The 20,983-nt window shown below is 38.8% G+C and overlaps 1 protein-coding gene across 2 annotated transcripts in view; it reads right to left on the reverse strand.

The window, feature by feature from the left end:
• Positions 1-1,836: 1,836 nt before the first annotated feature.
• Positions 1,837-20,983, reverse strand: part of igsf11 (immunoglobulin superfamily member 11) — a 218,875-nt gene continuing 199,728 nt past the window's right edge. For both annotated transcript variants that reach the window (XM_073045608.1, XM_073045609.1), the window contains 3 exons: positions 17,015-17,137; positions 12,557-12,704; positions 1,837-7,236 (listed from right to left, as the gene is read on the reverse strand). In XM_073045608.1, coding sequence (XP_072901709.1) covers positions 6,807-7,236; positions 12,557-12,704; positions 17,015-17,137 — 701 coding nt within the window. In that variant the 3' untranslated portion in view covers positions 1,837-6,806. The remainder of the gene's footprint in view (positions 7,237-12,556; positions 12,705-17,014; positions 17,138-20,983) is intronic.

A 20,983-nucleotide genomic window follows, 5' to 3' on the forward strand; every position in this document is an offset into this window, starting at 1 on the left:
TGTTGAAAATTTTCTTGGCAACTACAGAGCAACTACATGCAGGTGGTTGACAACACATTTCAAGCATACAAAACCATGAAGTGCACCATATTACTAAAAATGCATTTTCTGTATTCCCATTTAGACTTATTCCCTGTGCACCATGACATTGCCATCATGGAGAAACTGGATCAGGGCAACTGGAATCCATCAACGCTGGCTGATTATTGTTGGACACATGTGGGAGGCCTCAGACTCTGAGTACAAATGAAAATAGTCAATAAAACATTTTTAGCATTGTTGAACTGTTGCAACAATTACGCACTGTTATGCACTTAAACAAATTATATTCAATAAAAGCTCATTTCTTGTTTCTCCAAATCTTTACAAGATACAAGTTGTCTGTAGTTATATTTGTGTTTAACATCAAACAATCATAGTCACAAAAGATTTCTGAGGAAGCAACACTTCTGAAAAAATTTACACAATCCTGTGTTGTCTTTATTTGTGCCATTGTAAATCACCACCTCTCAGTGCTTATTCTATTCATAAAGGAGAACGCTATCTGAGCAATATTTTGTGTTAATATTACTTAAAAGTTTATTCCTGATTGTCGGTATAGTGTTTGACCAGCCTTGGTAATTTAATGAATGCTTACATGGTATTAATCTTCTCACAAACTTTAAAACTTTGTTTACCCACCTTGTGTGCAATGTTTGGATATTTTGCATACTAATCTTCACATATTCCTAACTTCTTATGAATGTGCATCTTGATTGTCATAAGATTGCCGCATTAAGTACTTACATGCTATTTTTCAGGTCCCTTTGCAGTTTTACTCTTACTCAATTGTAGGCGTGCATGCTGCCCAAATAAAACACCCAGAGCTTAGACACTATTTCCTGAGACCCGCGTTCAATTGAGTGGAGTCTGGCTTATTGCTAAATCGTGTACTTCCTACTTCACAGGTAAGGAGAGCAGTACAATGAAGTTTTAACTTCCACCAGGTTTATCTCAATCTTTTACTCTGGATTGAATAAGGACTCCTTTACTTTAGATAGACACAATGCCGATGTGAACAACTGACAGAATACAGAGAGGAAACAGTGTGCCTCTGAAAATCCCTGTAACTCTGTAGCATCTCTTATAGAGTCCTGATGAAGGCTCTTGGGCAGTCAACTATTTATTCCCCTCCATGGATTTTCTCCAGCATTTTGTGTGTGTTGCTCGGCATTTCTTCAGTTTTTCTTTCTTCCAATTCAGCTCTTTATTTTTGTATCAAATTACCCTCCCTCTAATTGATCAGACTTGCCAACCAATATTTAACCTACCTCTTTATTCGGCAGTTGACAATTTATGAACATAGGAAACAGTGTTTGTGCAGATTCTGGCTTGGTCCATGATCAATCATATCATTGTTTACGTTGTAAACCTCTACAATTATTTAATACTTTTGCAAATCAATTAGCATTGCCTTTTACATCTCTAGAGTTTTAGAACATTTAGAATATAGTCTTCCAACAAAGCTGGAAACAGGTACCCAATGTCCTATTACAATTTTTCTCTCTGTACTGTTAATAATTGCTTCGAATTTATTATGCCACTCCCCCATTAATTTCAGGGTTTCCTGGACTCCCTTCTTTCTATTATTTCTGATGACATCACACTAATGGCATCATACTAACAACATCTATATACAACCCTAAACTTCCAGAGTGTTTAATACTGCTTCTGAAGAAACCCATTGCTGGCAAGCACTTCCTATTTTATTTTGTTGTCTTATCAACTTTGGTGGTATCCTGATTCCTGGGGCTGACTTTGTCTTTCAATATAAAACAAAATCACATCTAGAATTAATTTGGTAAATTAATTCAGGATTTAATCAGATACATCAAAATTCAAGTAATTCTTAGCAAACTGCATCAGTACGAAATTATTACATTACAATTACCTATCCATTCCCAAATGACAATAATTAAGAGAGTACTGTTCTGTAACAGTGATTTATACAACAAGATTCTGATAACTCTTGCAATGTACCAAAAAATGTTAGCACACTATACAGCATTTCAAAATTTATCATGCATTGGGCTATCATGATGAAGAAAACAAAATCCCTCAGGAGCATAGCTGTAGATCTATCCCATTACATTGTGTTATGATTGCAATATGACATTCACATCTCATTGAATGGTTCTGAAGTGCCAAAAGCAACTTTTGCTTCATGTACTGTAGTATTGCTATTATGACTGATGTTATACTCAGGGCACTTCTGAGCACTTTCATTAGAATGAGTATCCTCAGATATCAGTGTAAGCTTATCTCATTTAAGCATTTTAGTGGTGCTCCAGACATGAAATCACTGTTCCCTCTGAACTGCATGGATGCACGGCCACGCAAAAACTGAAATGCTCCCGAGCACAAGGCCTTTGTTGCCGAACAACTGATTTTTCCTTTATATAACGTTACTATATTTTTTATAAGTTTTGATCCAGTTTGCAGAGAGCAAGTTAATGAATGTAATGATCCAGTCAGCATCTACTGCCTGAAGATGCTATCCACAATACTGAGTAACTTTAACTGTCCTTAACGATTTTTAGAAGATCTTGCATCTCTTTGTAAATTCCTTCAAAAAAGCTGTTTGAATGCAATTGAAGTACTGCAGTGCGCAAAGCAAAAATGTAACAAATTACGTTCACAGTAGCTTGTTGATACCATTTGTAATAAAGTCAGACTAGAAGAAGTTTATGAAATGTGTCAAAGTGAAAGATCTGCTTGCATCTACAAGTTCTAACATCAATACTGGGATTAACATTCAATTCAGTCAATGTGTGTGTAATCGCTTAGATAATCGTTTTCCTGATGATGAGTTAAGAGAATGGCAAGTTTTTGACCCTGTTGTTATTGCAGATACAACCAATTTTGAAACTGGAAAAGATGATGCTGTATGACTGACAAAAGAATACCCAGCTACTGAAGAATACCCAGCTACTGAAGAATACCCAGCCACCGAAGAATACCCAGCTACCGAAGAATACCCAGCTACTGAAGAATACCCAGCTACTATTACGAATTACGACAAAAGTGTTACCTCAAAAATATTGCAGCAATCCCTGTGATTTCAAATTTGTCTTAAGTTAAGACTCCTTCAATTAAGACATCTACTGATATGTTGAACTATGTGTTTAGAAACAAAGTACTTGAAGAATTCTTGTTGGCATCGTTGGAACACTTCAAACTTCTAGTGTTGACTGTGAATATGGATTCAGTCTTACAAATTCAGCCAAATGTAAACCCAGAAACAGACTAGAGGTGGAACATTTGGACGATCTAATGAGGATTAAGACGAATCTTTCATATGAACACAAAATTAATCTGTTCAGTGTTTGTAGACAATGGATTTGTAAAAAGACAGATGAGAAAAAGTTTATGAAATGCGAAAGATTTTCTTTGTTCTACTGTATTTCATTATACTCTTCAATTAATAAATAAAATCAAAAGAAAGTGATTCTTCAACTTTCATTCTAAATATTCATAGAATGCACATTAGAAAAAAAATAATTTAAGGTGCCACACAGTTTTCAGGCTGTGCAAAAATTTCGTGCTCAGATCAACGTTTGGTCTGTGCAGCTGTAAAAAACAATTAGAGGGCACGGTGCATGAAATACCAGGAGAACAACAAAAACAATGTCTTGAGATCAGTAACCAAGTAGTGGTCCCTGCCCACACTGCAGATATTTCAATACCAACAAACTGCACACATTTTTTTGTATCTGTATTTTATCTGTTGAAATATAGCAGTACATAAATTCTGATCTAGCTCATTTCTCCAATCCAAACCCATTTTTATATTTGAAACAGATAGAACATTGAGAACACAAAATCTGGGTGCATCCAGAGGCATCACTGGATAGTGGGGAGAGGATCCTGGAATGGGGGCTGACCCCAAACACACTGCAGGCAGCACCCACACTAACCACTGTCCCCACCATCAGGTGATGAACTGGCTCCTCCTTCACATCACCACTAAAGCTTTTCTACCATTTCCAGAACAGAGGAAGTATTAACAAATACGCAAGGAGGTATTATATTGCAAAAACCACAATTTTCACAAGATCACAACTTTTGTTGGACCTGGCTATTATAGTTAAATCACACACCAAAACATTGTAAATCACTATCAACCATTAACCTGCTGGAGCCTTTAATTAAATACTGTGGATAAAACTGCAGGTCAGAGACTAGGTAAACTGGGACAAATGAACCTGACACTTACATCTCAAAGCATCAAAGATTCTCCAGTTTAGAACGTGGCAGACTAGTCACCATTTACTAGGATAAAATTGGCCAAAACTTACAACTTACTGGAAAAAGCAACGTGCAGAACTGAAAACTCATCCACAACTTAAAATATCCCCTCTATCCATTGCCAATTCAACATGGATCAATCTACAACCTGTATAAGTCACAACTTCTCTTCCTAGCTCAAACCATAGACAACTACAATCTGAGAAAACAGCAGCAATGGATATTTGGTAACACCAATACCCTGAGTCACAATCAAACTGCCTTGAAAATATATTGCTCTTTCTTGAACATCACTGGGTGAAAAGCCTAAAATTTTCTACTTCGAATTTATTTCTGATTTGATGGAAATCATTTGTTGTTAATTGATATTTATGAAGAAACAGAGAGCAGGATACCTCCAGTGAAGAATAGCCAATCAAATCAGCATGGATTGGCTATCCTGAAAGGTCTGCTTAAGGGCACACTATTAGTTTAATCCATACGTGTTATTCATCTTAATGTAGTTGCCAGCATTCCATTGTTGGCCAATTCACACAAGTACATTAAAGATTTAGAACTCAGCAATCAAAAATGGACCAAGTAATTGCAGGATAACTGTGCTTTTCCAAATCACTTCAAATCCTCCATATCCTTCAGTGTTGAGTTAAAGTAACTGTTTCTTTTGTCATTTTCCTTCAATACAGTTCTTTTCTCCAAAGCTGATAAACATATTTCATTAGTGGAAAGTGAAAAATCCAAAATACCAACATGTTACAATACTAATTTGACTTTTATTGTAAATGACAGAGTTAGACAAGTGCACAGGAACCCAAAAGACCATAAGCTGCTGAATCTGGATTTTTGAAAAGATTAATTCAAGTGCAAACAGTGGAAAATTAGTGGTGTTTTCTGCCTGGAATTAATTTTCACTGACCAGCAGTCTTATCACAATGGCCCTGGGTTTGCTTTTAATCTAATCTCCTTAGGCTATTCAATGAGAACTGACTTTCAATCTTAAACATGAATGCAAAACCCAGGTCCTTTGATTTGTTGACAAGCTGGCATGTTTAGTAATGTCTGGAGGTGTTTTGGCACCATTTCATTAGCAACCTACAGTATTTACAAAACACAGGAGGATGCAATACTTTAATAATTTCCAAATATTCTCATGGTACAGTAATCAACCATTTTATATTGATGATTACTTAGTTGAAGCCAGTCCTCATTCCCAGTTCAGCACAGCGATGTAAAGGAAAATAGTTAAAATAGATCTAATGCCTCTCCTCGATCTCTCTCTTTACAAGGATATAAATGACGGTCCTCTACTGACTGACAATAGCTCTGCAATATCAATGGCAAAACCCTGGAATATTTATCACACTTGAGTTCAACCTGATGCACAATGGTCATTGTCACTAATAAAAAAAAATGTAAACATAAGTAAGCATTCCAACACAAGTATAACCTAATCCCTTAATAATGGCAGGGACCAAAGGAATATTTCTTCAGTGTGTTTTTCCAAAGTCCTAACAAAATACAAAAGAATGAACTTTAGTCATTCTATATTTACATTGATTACCACGACCATCGTCATCATTAATACTATTATAGAAAACTAGTGTAAATCACTGGTTTATTGTTCCACAGAACAATTAAGACGTATGCATGCTCAGTCCAGGTGTGGCATCAATTAATGCTATTATTCCGTGTTTCATTCCATTTTCAAACATCTTCTTCCACATATCACCACAGCAGTCCAGTCTTCTCATAGCCAGGTTTGCCACTGTTATTCTTGAGAATCACTGTCGCACGAACACTTCAACAAAAGTAATACATTGCAAAATCTAGCTTATCCACATTACAGGATGAAAAAAACATCAAACCTTTTTCAAAGAAACCTATATTCTTCCAAAATTATATTCTGTTGATGAAGTTATTATCTCCTACAACATGCAGGCCATTTTCGTGCACTTAACATAATTGACTAAACTTTGGAAATGAGTTGTTAGCTTTCCAGAACTAGTCTTTTTCCTATTTTGCTGATGTATTTACAGGTTTCCAAGAGCAAGTAAAGTGAGGCATTCATGCTTTGAGACATTTTTGGTAAAATTTCACTAGGAATCTTCATTTCTCAGAAAGAAGCAACCATTTTCCAAGCTCCTATTAAATCTTTCACAGGTTGTTGAGCTGATGCAGTCCAATCACAAACCTGGATTGTTCATCTTCAATTTCAAACACATATTTTGTTCTTTTTGGAAAAAAAATGGGCACTGCCATCTTTTTCTTTGAACCTTATGATGGTGTGTCAATGTCAATCTAAGACTTTTTCAAAGTAAGACTTCAAAGTAAGATTAATTTAAGACAAAACACAGTTGCATTTAAGTCAAACTCAGGCATGAATAGCTTTGCTTTTATAGGAATATCTTGTTCATCAGATACCTGGTAAGAAAGGGCATGTTATACTTTATACATGAAAAAGTTCAGTCTATAATTGAGGCTTAGCTCACAAGTAATGTTTTCTATCGGTGAAATGGTGTTATCTACACCAGTGATCCTGCCCTGTTCTGTGCAGGTATCATGACCGGTATGCCACCCATTCGCTGAAGATTTGCATGACTCACAGTATAGGAGTGCGGGAGTGGTGGAGGTGTTTTACGACCAAATGAGTCATTGTACCTTGCTAAGTTTTGTGAAGACGGAGATGAACTTGTGGTAATGACCGCTGTCTTTGGTATGGTGTGCTGGCTTCCATTCATGTACAGTGCACGACTCTGTGGTTGCCTAGACAATATATTAACGGAGTGGTGCATGTGACCATTATATCGATTAAACATATTTGACTCATAGGTGGGATTTTTTCTTTGCCAGTAGTGGGCACTGTATGTGTTTGCTGAAGCAAGGGTATCATTTTCAGACGAACCATCTGGATGAAAGCCTTTGATGGATGCTGATGGTGGGATGTCATCTTCCCTGAAGAAAAAAATTTGGATTAAAAACATTATCAGTTGACTATGAGCCATCTCCTGAACCTTATTCAACTTCATTTTATGTAAAGAAATAATACAATGATAATAATCATTTGACAAATTAAAAATATTAAACCTATAGGTCAGTTGAACTCAAAAATTAATGAACTAAACAGATCACTGTGTTTATTCTGTGCTTGAAATTACAACAATCTTCAAATCCAGTACCGCAAATTGTACTCCTATTCTACTACACTTTTTTGCAAGAGCAGCAAAAATAATTTTCCTAATGTGTCACTTGTGCTCAATATATTTTGTTTGTGCTGCAGGTAGAAATCAATCAGTAGAAACGCCCATACAGAGACGGTTAACCTTCTTCGTAGTGTCATTGTGAAACTGACACAGCATATAAAATATATCACCAAGGGGAATCCAAGCACACACACAACAACTGTGCTTTTTATTTATGATTAGAAATAGCGACATAATTCATCCACATTAAAATTAATTCCAATTAAAAAATCATTGTTTTACAAAATAAACTAATGTTTCAATAAAACTAAAAACCTCTAGGTTAATTCCACTATGTGCTGATTATGTTCCCATTCTGCAGATTTAGAATAGACCTTGAAGTAAATTACACTAATATCTTCTGCAGAGTTGCCTAGCAACTTGGAAATCAAAGTAGATTCAGCACCAACAGTCTGGCCTACTTTCAAACAAGTTGTGAAAGCAAAATCTTCTGATCATCCATTTGTATCTTTACTCGACAATCAGATATTTATGAAGTTACTTTCAAAGCAACGCTATCTTCAAGGTCACCTCCATATCACGTACTATCCCTACTAGGTAAAATACCGCCATGCCTTCAACAGTGGCTACCACAAAATGTTGCACTGGGTCAAAGTACACCCTTCAACATCACCTTCTCAAAGGTTACCAGGAGTGGGTAATAAATGCTCATCAGTGAAGCCTGTGTCCTGGGCAAGAGTGGAAAGAATACACGGGGAACACCACCAATGGTTCAGTGCCTAAAAGCACAGTTAGTGTGCAAATCAAACCTGTCCCCCGGTACCCTACACTGCATTGAAGCTCATCATTCAAAATATCTTAAGCAGCTTAACCTTGCATTTCAAAGATGACTTTTCAAAATAAATCTTGTTTGCTTAATTTACCAAATAGAAACTGACTATACATCTGATCAGACATCCCATGAAATAAAAAGGAACACATCATCCATTTTGTCCATAGTCCATCAATTCTCATGCAAATGTACGTTTTTTAGAATAATAATTAAGGCACAAGATTTTAACTTAAGGGATGACAAATGTAACAGCTCTACCCTTCAAAATGAAAATTATATTTCTTCATTTAACTCAATAAATCAAGTGCTCTGCACAATAGAAATGGAAATGAAAGTGTGTATTTCAATACATTTTCATCTGCACAATCTAATAGGAAACAATAAATTTTGGAGTAACTTACCTGAGGTCCATCACAAGGCTATACTGAATCTTTTGTTTAAACTTTTTGCTATCACTAGTACTTAAGTGGAAAATTAGATCCAATGCCTTCCATAATTTTTAATCTGAAGATTATAGCAATTACATTTGTCATCTTTTAAGCTAGGGGGTCCCAACCTTTTTTATGCCATACACCCTTACCAACAACCGGGGTTCTGTGGACCCCAGGTTGGGAACCCCTGATTTAAGCTAGATGCAAGGAAGTACATTCTAGTGGGAAGAATAGCAATCAGTACTTTGATGGTTCAATTCTAGTGAGTAGAGGAACTAAAATATCTTGGAATAAATTCCCAAATCTAGCAATTACCAGAAGTTGAGCCTCAAGTCTGCAAGGCTATAAAAATAAATGTAAACAGGTACAATGGTTTATTTTCAGTGAGAAATTTAGGGATAGAGAGAGATAGAACACCAGGAGCATTATGTAAGGCCCTGATTGCCTTTTTTAAAAATGGATAAAGGGTCATCCTCATGTCCAGCATACATCTGAAGCAAATCTGTTTTTTCACCGAAGCTCTCACAGTAAGTTTTTTTTTCCTGAATCATCGGAATCTTCCAGGCTATCAACAGACTAACACCAGCAGTGTCAATCACTTGTAGAATTGGTGAGAGGCAAATTCCAATGCAGCTGCTCCCCCTGGGCTATGTGTTTTGGGAACTTCTGTTACAGAAGCCTCCTTAGGAGTGCATATTGTAAGTTATACAAATTGCAATATTTCACTCATGTGGAGAAAACAAGTACTTAAGGTAATGCTGGGATGATGATCAAGCGACTACCTAATTTGCGTTGGCATTGATTTTGTGTTAGAGGTATTTCACACTCCTGGGTTACATATTTGCAAGGAGTGAGATGTTACTGAAACTCCCAACTGGGTATACTGCTCCTGCAAACACGGTGTTGGCAGTGGTGCTCCCCTTAAAATTCCCTTCCTTACGATAAGGATGTTCGGAGATTTAGCAGTGGCTAGAAAAAATTGTAAATAAATCATGGATCATAAACAAGTGGAAATGGAATGAAAATGTAGCTAAACTGCTGCTGAAAACGGTAATTGACTGTTGCTGGTGTGACACAGATGCTACCTGGCACCTACCGTATTAAGGCTGGGAACTAACCAGAACTTCTTGACTGACGGCACATGCTGCATCAGTACCTAAAGAGTTACACGCTGAAGCAAAATGGTGAACATCAGTGAGCGTTACCCCCTGACCTTATGAAGCAGGGAAAGTCACTGATGAAGCAACTGAAGATAACTGTTCACAGTACATTTATTATCGAAGTACATACACATACACGAAGTCACCACATACAACCCCGGGATTAATTTTCTTGCGGACATACACAGTAAATCCAAGAAACACAATAGAGTAAGTGAAAGACTGCATCCAACAGGATGGACAAACAACCAATGTGCAAAGACAACCAACTGTGTAAATACAAATGGAAAAGAATAATTTAATAAAGTAATAAATATCAAGAACATGGGATGAAGAGTCCTTGAAAGTGAGTCCATAGATTGTGAAAACAGTTCAGTGTTGGGGTGAGTGAAGTTATCCCCATTGATTCAAGATCCTGATGGTTGAGGGGTAATAACTGTTGCTGAACCTGATAGCGTAGGTCCTGAGGATCCTGTACCTTCTTCCTGATAGCAGCCGCGAGAGGAACGCTCCATCAGTACTGTACTGAATGCCAGCTTAGATTTTGCGCTCACATCTCTGAAGTGTGGCTTGAACTCAAACCTACTGACTCAGGAGTGAGATTATTCCCACCTGGATGGTGGGGTGGGGGTCCTTGATGATGGACACTACTTTCCTGTGACGGTGCTCTGTGTAGACATGTTCAAAGGTGGGGAGAGCTTTACTCATGATGGACTGGTCTGTATCCACTATTTTTGTAGGATTTTCCAGTTCAGGGCATCGGTGTTTCCATAACAGACCGAGATGCAACCAGTCAATATACTCTTCACCACATATCTACAGAGGTTTGTCAAAGTTTGAGATGTCACGGTGAATCTTCACAAACTTCTAAGGAAGAAGAAGCACTGCCATGCTTACTTCATAATGGCACTTAGGTGTTGGACTCAGGACAGATCCTCTGAAATGATAACACCGAGGAATTTAAAATTGCTGACTCGTCTTGGAATGCTTTCCACCAGGAGCTGGTGGAAATCTGTACAGAAGTCAGTTATCTTAGTCCCCAGCAGTGGATTATGTCCTCAGGGCACTGTGTGTCACTACTCTCAAAGGAAAATGTTTGGAAGTGCTGACCAGACCACTCTACGTCCAACGAATTCTACAGCAGCAAAACAGGCAAGCAGCCTTTTACACTTTCCCATTGCATTTTCTTTTGTCTTATTACCACTATCTCTCCTATTTTCTTCAGGTTGGCAAATATTTAAAATTCAAATGGAAGCTTTAGCAAAGCTGAATTAATATTTACTCATCTTTGTAGTCGTATGGGCAGCGTTTTATATCTCATCATCTGGCCAGATGTGTACAAACCTCATTAGCCGTTGGCTTACAGCCAGCATTGTACAGGAAGCTTAGGATAATTATTCCAAATCCATAAAATTGGGCATCTTTAGCTCGCTTGGCCTAGGATACCAACTGTTCCCGAAGCAGATTTTGCTGGTCACAATGTTGAGGCTGTTGTTGAAATACAGATTATCACAAACGTAATACAAATACTTGGAGCTTTACTCCAAAAATATCTTGCTGCAATGATATGCTAGAAAATGAAAAACAGCAGGATATGTTTGGTGAAAGGTGTTAAGCTGATCGTTGGGGTGGTATGGCAAAATGTTTTAACATAATTATTGGACAAGTTCACAGCTCCTTTCATGACCTCAGGACATCCAAAAAGATTGCTCAACAAGCAGAAAGCTTTAGCTGTGCAAGTGCTGTTGTGGAACTGGAAATTGAGAAGACCGGTCTCAAGCAGCACGATCCTAAAGTAAAACTAAGAAAACAATCAGAAATAAAAGCAGAGAATGCTGGAAATAGTCAATAGGCTAGGCAACATCTTTAGTCTGGGAGGGGGGAGGGGGGAGAGGGGAGAAGGGGAGGGAGAAGGGGAGGGAGAAGGGGAGGGAGAAGGGGAGGGAGAAGGGGAGGGAGAAGGGGAGGGAGAAGGGAAGGGAGAAGGGAAGGGAGAAGGGGAGGGAGAAGGGGAGGGAGAAGGGGAGGGAGAAGGGGAGGGAGAAGGGGAGAGGGAGGGAGAGACAGACACCGAAATGACCAATCTGTTTTGATGCTTTTGTTTAAGAGATAGACATTTACCAGGAAGCTTCTGGGAAATGCTCCATGCCATTAGTCCTTTTTAACTTATGGCCTTGGTGTATCTAACAGAGCAACGCTCCATCAGTACTGTACTGAACGCCAGCTTAGATTTTGCGCTCACATCTCCGAAATGTGACTTGAACTCAAACCTACTGACTCAGGAGTGAGAGTACTCCCACCTGGACTATGGCAAGCACCCATTACTGCTCCAGCTGTTCTTAGTGTGCTTTGAAGAAGGGATTGAGTAAATCCAAACTCCAGTTAGTACAGAGGGATTGTCACATTTGTAAAAGGTGCATTTTTAGATGTCATTAAGCTGAGGCCATATATGCTATTTATTTGAATACAAAAGACCTGATGGAACTATTACAAGTGCAGTGGTTAGTTACCATTTACCTCTGTCATATGCTGAGAATAACTGGGCATTGTTTCCCTGCTCACTTGTGGCTGAGGTAATCATATCCCTGAATACAAACAAGGCAACGAAAAGCCAAAAGTCGACCTCCTCTAATGTCATAAAGTACTGACCGTATCTCATTAGGAATTTCTTCCTCTTCATACTTGTTTTTGCTTCTCCGGTAGAAAAGAACGATAATAACAAAAACTACGCCGAGCAGAAGCACCAGGATTCCGGTAATCACAGCTCCAGCTATGATTCCAACGTGCTGAAGTTGTGCTGTTGAAACAAAGGAAAACTCTGAACTTCAGCTTTGTTTCCAATGAATATTCATTTAAGTCTTACACTCTTCAAACTACTTGAATCCTAAAATCAGAGAATAATAAAGCACAGGAAATAATCATTTGGGCTCTGATACAGAAATCACATCTATTCCATTCCCTCATTTTCTCCCCCTAAAGCCCTGAAAATTATTCTCTCTCAAGTGCCACCCAAATCCTATCCGAGGGTACTGAGGGGCTGACTCCCAACAGGCAGTCAATTCCAGATCATAATCTCCAAGTGAAAGCAATTTCCACCCACCCCCAAGGGCAGGCAGGGAACTTACTACCAAACTCGCAGTGCTTCCTAAGCAGCTGGTGTGAGATTTACTACTGGTCTCTGGAGAAGTAGCAAGCCTACACATGGGACACTTCCCTCTTGCAGGTGCTTTGGGACCTGAACTTGATGCTGATAGATGCAGGCCAACTGTGAAGCAACACCTCAAATTTCTAACAAACCATTTCAATTAAACACTGAGTTATACTGAGAAAACACTTTTAATGTGAGTAAGACTTTTCCTTTTTCACTGCTGCAGCTTCCATTTCCAGGTTATAATTTATCCTGCAGCTCTATTCTGAAAAAGAGTTCAAGGTGAAAAATATACATGTTGTCCCACACCCCAAGTCTATTTCTGCCTTAATTGAAGACTAACAAAAGGATGAAATTCACTGATCCTGCTCTGCTCTAGTCAAGACCCCAGCTGGCAAAGCCTCCTCCCTACCTTTGCCCAGTGTATAATATATTAATCTTATGTCTCTTTGCCACTTCCAAAACTATTAAAACCAAGTAAATTAGAACAAATAAAATTAAAAGATATCTAAAAGTACTCATAACTTGAAAAATAAAGCATTTTTTTAAAAAAGCTTAGCCTCTCGTTTGCCACCATTCTTTGAGCCTACAATCCAAACTGAAATAGCTTCAACCAATGGAATCTGACAAGTCCTAGTTATCTGCATGCCCTAACCTTCATGTCTTACTGTTAGCGAAATGGCTAAGCAACAAAATCTAGTCCAAAGTTTCTAGAAGCTGCAATGTATAAAATGTGGGAAGCAACTGGGAGAGATTATTTTATGTGGAGCATTGCAAACATAGCCCGTTGCAGAAATCTAACTGGAATTCACTTCCCCCTATAACCCCCCCCCCCCCCACCATCACTATATTAGCATGACATTTCCATTTCTCACATTAGCCAGCCTATAATATCTCTGTGAGATTGCCTCATTAGTGTAAATTAGCACAAAGTACTGGGAGGTCTGTGCAGTGGACCTGCATCCCTTGAGAATAGAGTTGTGATTGCCTGAACTAATTTCACTTAGGCCCATTAACAACCATGAAAGAGGTGACTTTCATTCCAGCAGTCTGCCTTGGATTGTCACATGTCACCAAACAGTCCCCTCATTAATAATATTTTTTACAGATCAGCTCAGATGATAACGAATGAATAACAAACATATCTTTATAAAATAGGAATTTTAAATGGTAAATTTCATAAATTCTTTTGATCCATTCCCAAGTGTGTTGTTTACATGATAATGTTAACAACATCTAATAGACCAGAGCTCTACCCATCTTGGCAGAAACAAATGCTAATTATGAAACAATTTTTGTATAATACCCTCTGTTGTTTTTGAGCAGTTTCATAATAATAGCCACAAGCTTCAAACTCTTTTCTCACCAGTTCTGCTCATTTCTATCTGAGATTATCTCAAACGTGTGGCAATAAACAATAATTTTAAATGAAAGAGGCGGTACATTTCAAAGCATACAAATGAACTGAAAAGATAAATGAGTTAGTTAAGAACTATAACGACTGCAGTCACTGGTGTAGGTGCCTTGCCAGAAATGCCTAAAAGATTGCAGATTCAGCCTCTCCAGTTCTTGTTAGCTTACTCGATCACAGTCAGGACAACTACAGGTCTATCGCCAATGATCCTGAGGGGAAGTTTACATCTTTTTTAAAAAATCACTCAGTAGTTTCCATGCTTGATAACTCTCCAGTAAATTCTATTAGAAGTATAAGTGTGCAGGTTACCTTTAAAAACCAGTTTGCATCATACACGATTCATACACGTACCCAGACTTTGAAGTGTAGTTGAGAGCTACAACCTGATTAAAGAATGTTCTGTTTATGACTTAATGACTTTATTTCTTTACGTAACACCAACATAGCAGACACGATTCACGTATTGAATTTGGAGTGTTGCTTCTTGAGGGGGTAGCAGGATCATAATTTGGTGCGAGGTAAATAGATCAAAGGGTTTTCTAAATAACGGTGACAGGCAATGAGTACGCCAGCAAATTCAAGAAGCACGAGTAGAATTCATGAAGGCAAACAATATCGTTAAGTTTCTCACAGACTTTAAAAAACAGAAGCTGCCGCACACACATCGTTACCATTCATTTTCACGCCTTGCAGCACATCAGGTGGCAACCTTTGCCATTTCCTAAGCATTTTGTCTGCTTTTTCACAAAGCTAAGTTGCTAGCTCAACACTCAACCCAGCACGGATGGGAAGCATGCAAGGAGCTAGCTGGATTCAAACCTGGGACCACGGGCCACAAAGTTCGGTGAAAACTAGATCACCGGCTAGCTCTCACACACACCAGGACAATGTGATATTGTTGGAGGTAGTAGGGCCAGAGATTATCATTAGCACTGCAAATTCTCATGGAAGGACATGGTGTAAGTCCTGCAAGGTCATTTCCTTTTGAGCCCAAAGACTTGCAAGAGCTACAAATATGGCAAGTGCAATTAGACTATACAGTTGGCAAAGACAAAGGCAAAAAGGTGCAACGTCTAGACTTCTTTAGGTTGGCAATTGTGCAGAAGTGTGGGACAGAATTCAGAACATGGTTCAATTGTTAGTGCTTTCCCTTTTTTGATTCCTATGTTATGGGCTCAAACTTCAAGTCACTACCAGACTGCACAATCTTAACAGGCACTCCATTATATATGACTGCATAGCAAAACAAATGGGTCATTTAAACCAAGGTTTGGTGAACCTCCTCAGATGGATGTGGCCAGTGCAATGAGAAGATGGTGGGATAAGTACAAATGAATTCAAATGTGACACAGGCTTTATTCATAGACAGATTAGGAGAATGGGCAAGAAAGTGGCAAATGAAATACAATGTTGGAAAATGCGTGGTCATGTGCTTTGGTAGTAGAAAAAAACTGCAGACTATTTTCTAAATGGGGAGAAAATCCAAAAGTCTGAGATGTAAAGGGACTTTGGGAGTCCTTGTGCAGAACTCCCTAAAAGATTAACTCGCAGGTAGACTCAGAGATGAGGAAGACAAATGCAATGTTAGCATTCAATTCAGGAGGTCTAGAATACAAGAGAAAGGATGTGATGCTGAGGCCTCATCTTGAGTATTGTGAACAGTCTTAGGCTCCTTGTCTAAGAAAAGATGTGCTGCCATTGGAGAGGGTCCAGAGGCAATTCACTAAGGTGATTCTGGGAATGAAAGGGTTATCATACAAGGAACGTTTGATGGCTCTAGGCCTGTACTTCCTGGAATTTAGAAGGATGGGGGGGACCCCATTGAAACCTTTTGAATGTTGGAAGGCCTAGACAGAGTAGATGTGGAAAGAATGTTTCCCATGGTGGGGAGTCTAGTACAAAAGGACACTGTCTCGGGATAGAGGGACATCCATTTAAAACAGAGATACAGAGAAATTTCTTTAGCTAGAGGGAGGTGAATTTGTGGAATTTATTATCACAGGCAGCTGTGGAGGCCAGGTTTTGGGTGTATTTAAGGCAGAGATTGATAGGTTTTTGATTGGACATGGCATCAAAGGGTTATGGGGAGAAGTCCAGGGAATGGGGTTGAGGAGGGGGAAAGAAAGGATCAGCCATGATTGAATGGTGGAGTAGACTCGATGTGTCAATGTCTTATGGTCTTATAACATACTTAGTTTTCTTCTGTATCAAAATTTTTACTCAGTAATTGCACGGGTTATTGAAGAAAATTGTTTGCTGAATGCTTAGTTAACCTGATGAGATGGAGATTTATATGATAAATATGCCAACTTAAGTGTTTTGTTGAAAGCCTACAACTCCTTGCTAAATTTATAATATGGTTGAGTTACTTGAATAGCAAGCTGGTTAATGTTTACAATCCTTTCAGTAGCATAAACATTCTGATTGTTATCGCTGTATGGAATATACTGAAAATTTTGTCAAACTGAATTCTGCACTCACAGGAAAAGAGTAACACAAAACTGTTATATTTTCTGCAAAATGTTGGTGCTGACAATGTACTTACGTTCAATAACCTGGAGGTCAATGGCACAGTTGTGGGATCCCATTACATTGGTAACTGTACATTGGTACAAACCATTTATGGCTGTGCTGATATTCCGGAGGATCAGTGTCCCTTGCATCTTATCTGGAAAAAAATATATTGAACGGATGTACAAAAACCCAATGACATTTAAAGACCATTTTTAAAACATGCAACCTGCATCACGAGCCAAAAATCACAATTTATTTGCTACTGATGACCAAAAAATGGAGGGAAATTACCGTAGATTCCGGACTACAGAGCGCACCTGATTAAAAGCCGCTGGCTCTAATTTTAGAAATAAAATCAATTTTTTACTTGTAAAGGCCGCACCGGATTTTCGGCCGCACCGGATTTTCGGCCGCAGGTGTCCCACGTTGTAATATGAGATATTTACACAGAAAGATATTACACGTGAGGATTTTTTAACTTTTAATTAAATCCATATGGTAACAAAAACAAATACATATTGCAAATGCTTTTTTTCGAACCGTGCCCGTAACGCGGCTACTTTTAAATATACGTTGCGTATACTTCTTTACTGAACAACATTCCAATATCTCCTAACGACTGGTAAAAAATATATATACTGCAGCCTACCAGGAAAAGTTATTGATCGCCTTTAACTTAAAAGCAGCGTTTTGGCTCCGCCGCTCCCCCCCTCCTTTCCGTTTATCGCAAACTGGTATCCCACAAGACGCAGCGAAACCGGGTGTGACGTCATAGCATCCCGCGATGTAGTACAGAAAACAAATATAGTTAAAACTCTTCTAACTTTAACTAGAAAATGAATTACTAAGCGAAAATATTATAAACTAAGTAACTGCCATAAAGGCAGCACAATGCTTTTCTTCGAGTGTTTTCCATGTTGATGAGGGTGAGTACAAATGACTGATTTACAATAATTTAATTGTGAAAGTGCGCTTGATTTATCGTACAATTTCATTGGACCTCTGTGAACTACTCATCAATTTTATTGGTCTACTGTTACGAGGCAAAATGTTTACGAGGCGGCATGAAAAAAAACCATGCATTAGCCGCACCGTATTAAAGGCCGCAAAGTTCAAAGCTGTTCAAAATGTGGGAAAAAAGTAGCGGCTTAAAATCCGGAATCTGCGGGTAAACAGAATGTTGAAAGAAACAGCATCTCCGTTCATCTCTATTCCCGCTCCTTACCCCTGATGAAACATCCAGCTCACACCAAGATGTAGAGCATTTCATAAAATTGCTGCAGAACATGCATCATGATTCTCTTCATCCAGAGAAGACGAAAAGGATAAATTCAAACCTTAATATTAATTATCTATTGGTTTTGTTTTACTTGTAGATTCTGACTAATACGCCTAAATCATGAGGTTGCAAAACCAACCATCGTCCTTTGACAGCAAGGGTTGCTGCCGGGAAAAGCAACGTGCAGACCCTGGAGCAAAGAAGGTCCTGATCACATTTTGTCTGATAAAGCAGCTAAAGAACATCTAGCAACACTCTCCCCAAAACAGGACAGAAACAAAAGAAAACCACTACCGTTAGGTTTCAGCACATTTTGTGTGTCCAGCAAACAGAGCTTGTGGAAGAGGTACAGAATACGCAATCACACATAAGCCAGTTGTCCCTCTTTAGACGAATTCTCCATGGAAGTTTTGCTATCTCCACTGACTCCTGCGGATACTGAACCCCACAGACTTGGGTTTCAGCACTTTTATGGTATTGAAACAAACAGCCTCACAATTATCCCACTGTGAGGCTGCATTATCGATAATACTGGCTCTGTGCATCAGCTGGCTGTGGGTCTCTGAGAAAAATAAAAATTATTTTAAAACACTTATTTTATATGTGCCAAAGAGCTTCCTTCTGTCCTCCAAAGATCCTACGATCCTAAGCTCAGAAATATATACAACACCATGTTTTGAATTTGTGAATATATCTTTGCAATACTGGTTTTCACAGTTAAACTGCCTGTAACCGGAATGTTAACAAGGGATGTTGGCGTGTTTTTATTATAAGTTAAGATGCAAGTCAAATCAATCCTTCTGAGGTAGCAGTGTCAAGTACTAGAGGACACACATTTCAGCTGAGAAGGAGAAAGTCTAAAGGAAATGTGGAGGACGAGTAGTTTTTAACTCAGAGAACAGTGGGTGCCTGGAAGCAGGTACACTAATGGTGTTTAAGCAGCTGTTAGACAGACACACAAATATGCAGAGATTGGAGGGGTATGGATCATGGATAGGCAGGAGAGAATTAGTCCAATTCAGTGCAGACATTGCAAGCCAAAGGGCCTGTTTTCGTGCTGTACAGTTCAATGTTCTAACACTGTATCAATGAAACTGGCCACAGCTCAAGTGAAATTTTAAATCTTAGCTTTGAAGTGGCACAGAGGGCCAAGTAACAGGCAACTGTTGAGGCACCAGCAAAGTCGGAGTAACTTTATTATTGAAGTGTGTATATCCACCATATGCTATTCTGAGATACACTTTTGCAGGCATTTACAGGAAAATAAAGAAACACAATGGAATTCATTTGGAAAAAAAACTATACATAAACAAAGACTGACAAACAATTAATGCGCAAAAGACAACAAAACGACAAATAGTGTAAATAAAAAAAATACTGAGGACACGAGTTCAGAGTCCTTGAAAGGAGTCAGCAGGTTGTGGAATCTGTCCTGAGTGGTGCTGAGTGAAATTATCTACATGGTTGAAGAGTCTGATGGTTGTACGTAATAAATGTTCTCGAAAGTGGTGCTCTGGGAGCCAAGACTCCTGTACATCCTTCTTCATACAGCAGTGAGGAGGAGGCTTAGCTGAATGGTGGGGTTCCTTGATGATGGCTGCACTCGCTGTAAACATGCTCGAGGGGGGGAAGCCTTTGCCTGTGATGGATTGGGCTGTAACCACCACCTTCCCAAGACTTTCCCATTCCTGGGCTTTGGTGTTTCCATACCATACCAGGTCATGATGCAACCAATTAGGATGCTCTCCATTATGCATGTAAATAAGTTTGTCAGTTATATATGACATACAACAAAAGAGCAGAATTAGGCCACCTGGCCATTAAAGTCTGCTCCACCATTCCATCATGGCTGTTATATTAACCCTCTCAATCCCATTCTCCTGCCTTCTTCTCATAACTTTTGACACCCTGACTAATCAAGAAACTATCAACCTCTGATTTAAATATAATCAAAGACTTGGCTTCCACAGCTGTCCGTGGCATTGAATTCCACATGTTCACTGCCCTCTGGCTAAAGAAATTCCTCTTCATCTCTGTTCTAAAAGGGCGCCCCTCAATTCTGAGGCTGCGCCTCACCTACTAGACTCACCTACTATAAGAAATATTTTCTCCACATTCACACTATCCAGGCCTTTCAATATGTGATAGGTTTCAACGAGATCTCCCCCATCATTCTTCTAATCTCCAATGAGTATAGGCCCAGAGCTATCAAATGCTCCTCATGCATTTCATTCCCAAATTTATTCTCATGCCCTTCTTCATTACCAGCACATCTTTTCTTGGATAAAGGGCCCAAAACTGCTCACAATACTCCAAGTGTGCTCTGACCAACCTCTTATAAAGCCTCAGCATCACACCCTTGCTCTTAGATTCTAGTCCTCTTAAAATGAATACTAACATTACATTTGCCTTCCTCACCACTGACTCAATGTGTAAATTAACCTTCTGAGAATCTTGCACAAGGACTCCCAAGTCCGCTTGCAGCTTTGATTATTTTACTTTCCTCCTCATTTAGAAAAATGTGCATGACCATACACTTCCAAACACTCCATTTCACCTGCTACTTCTTTGCCCATTCTCCCAATCTGTCTAAGTCCTTCTGCAAGCTCTGTGTCTTCAACCCTACCTGACCCTCCATCTAGCTTTGTATCATTTACAAACTTGGCCACAAATCCATCAATTCTGTCATCCAAATCATTGACCTATAACAAGAAAAGAAGT

Source organism: Hemitrygon akajei, chromosome 5 (assembly GCF_048418815.1).
Source record: "Hemitrygon akajei chromosome 5, sHemAka1.3, whole genome shotgun sequence".
Classification (NCBI taxonomy): domain Eukaryota; kingdom Metazoa; phylum Chordata; class Chondrichthyes; order Myliobatiformes; family Dasyatidae; genus Hemitrygon; species Hemitrygon akajei.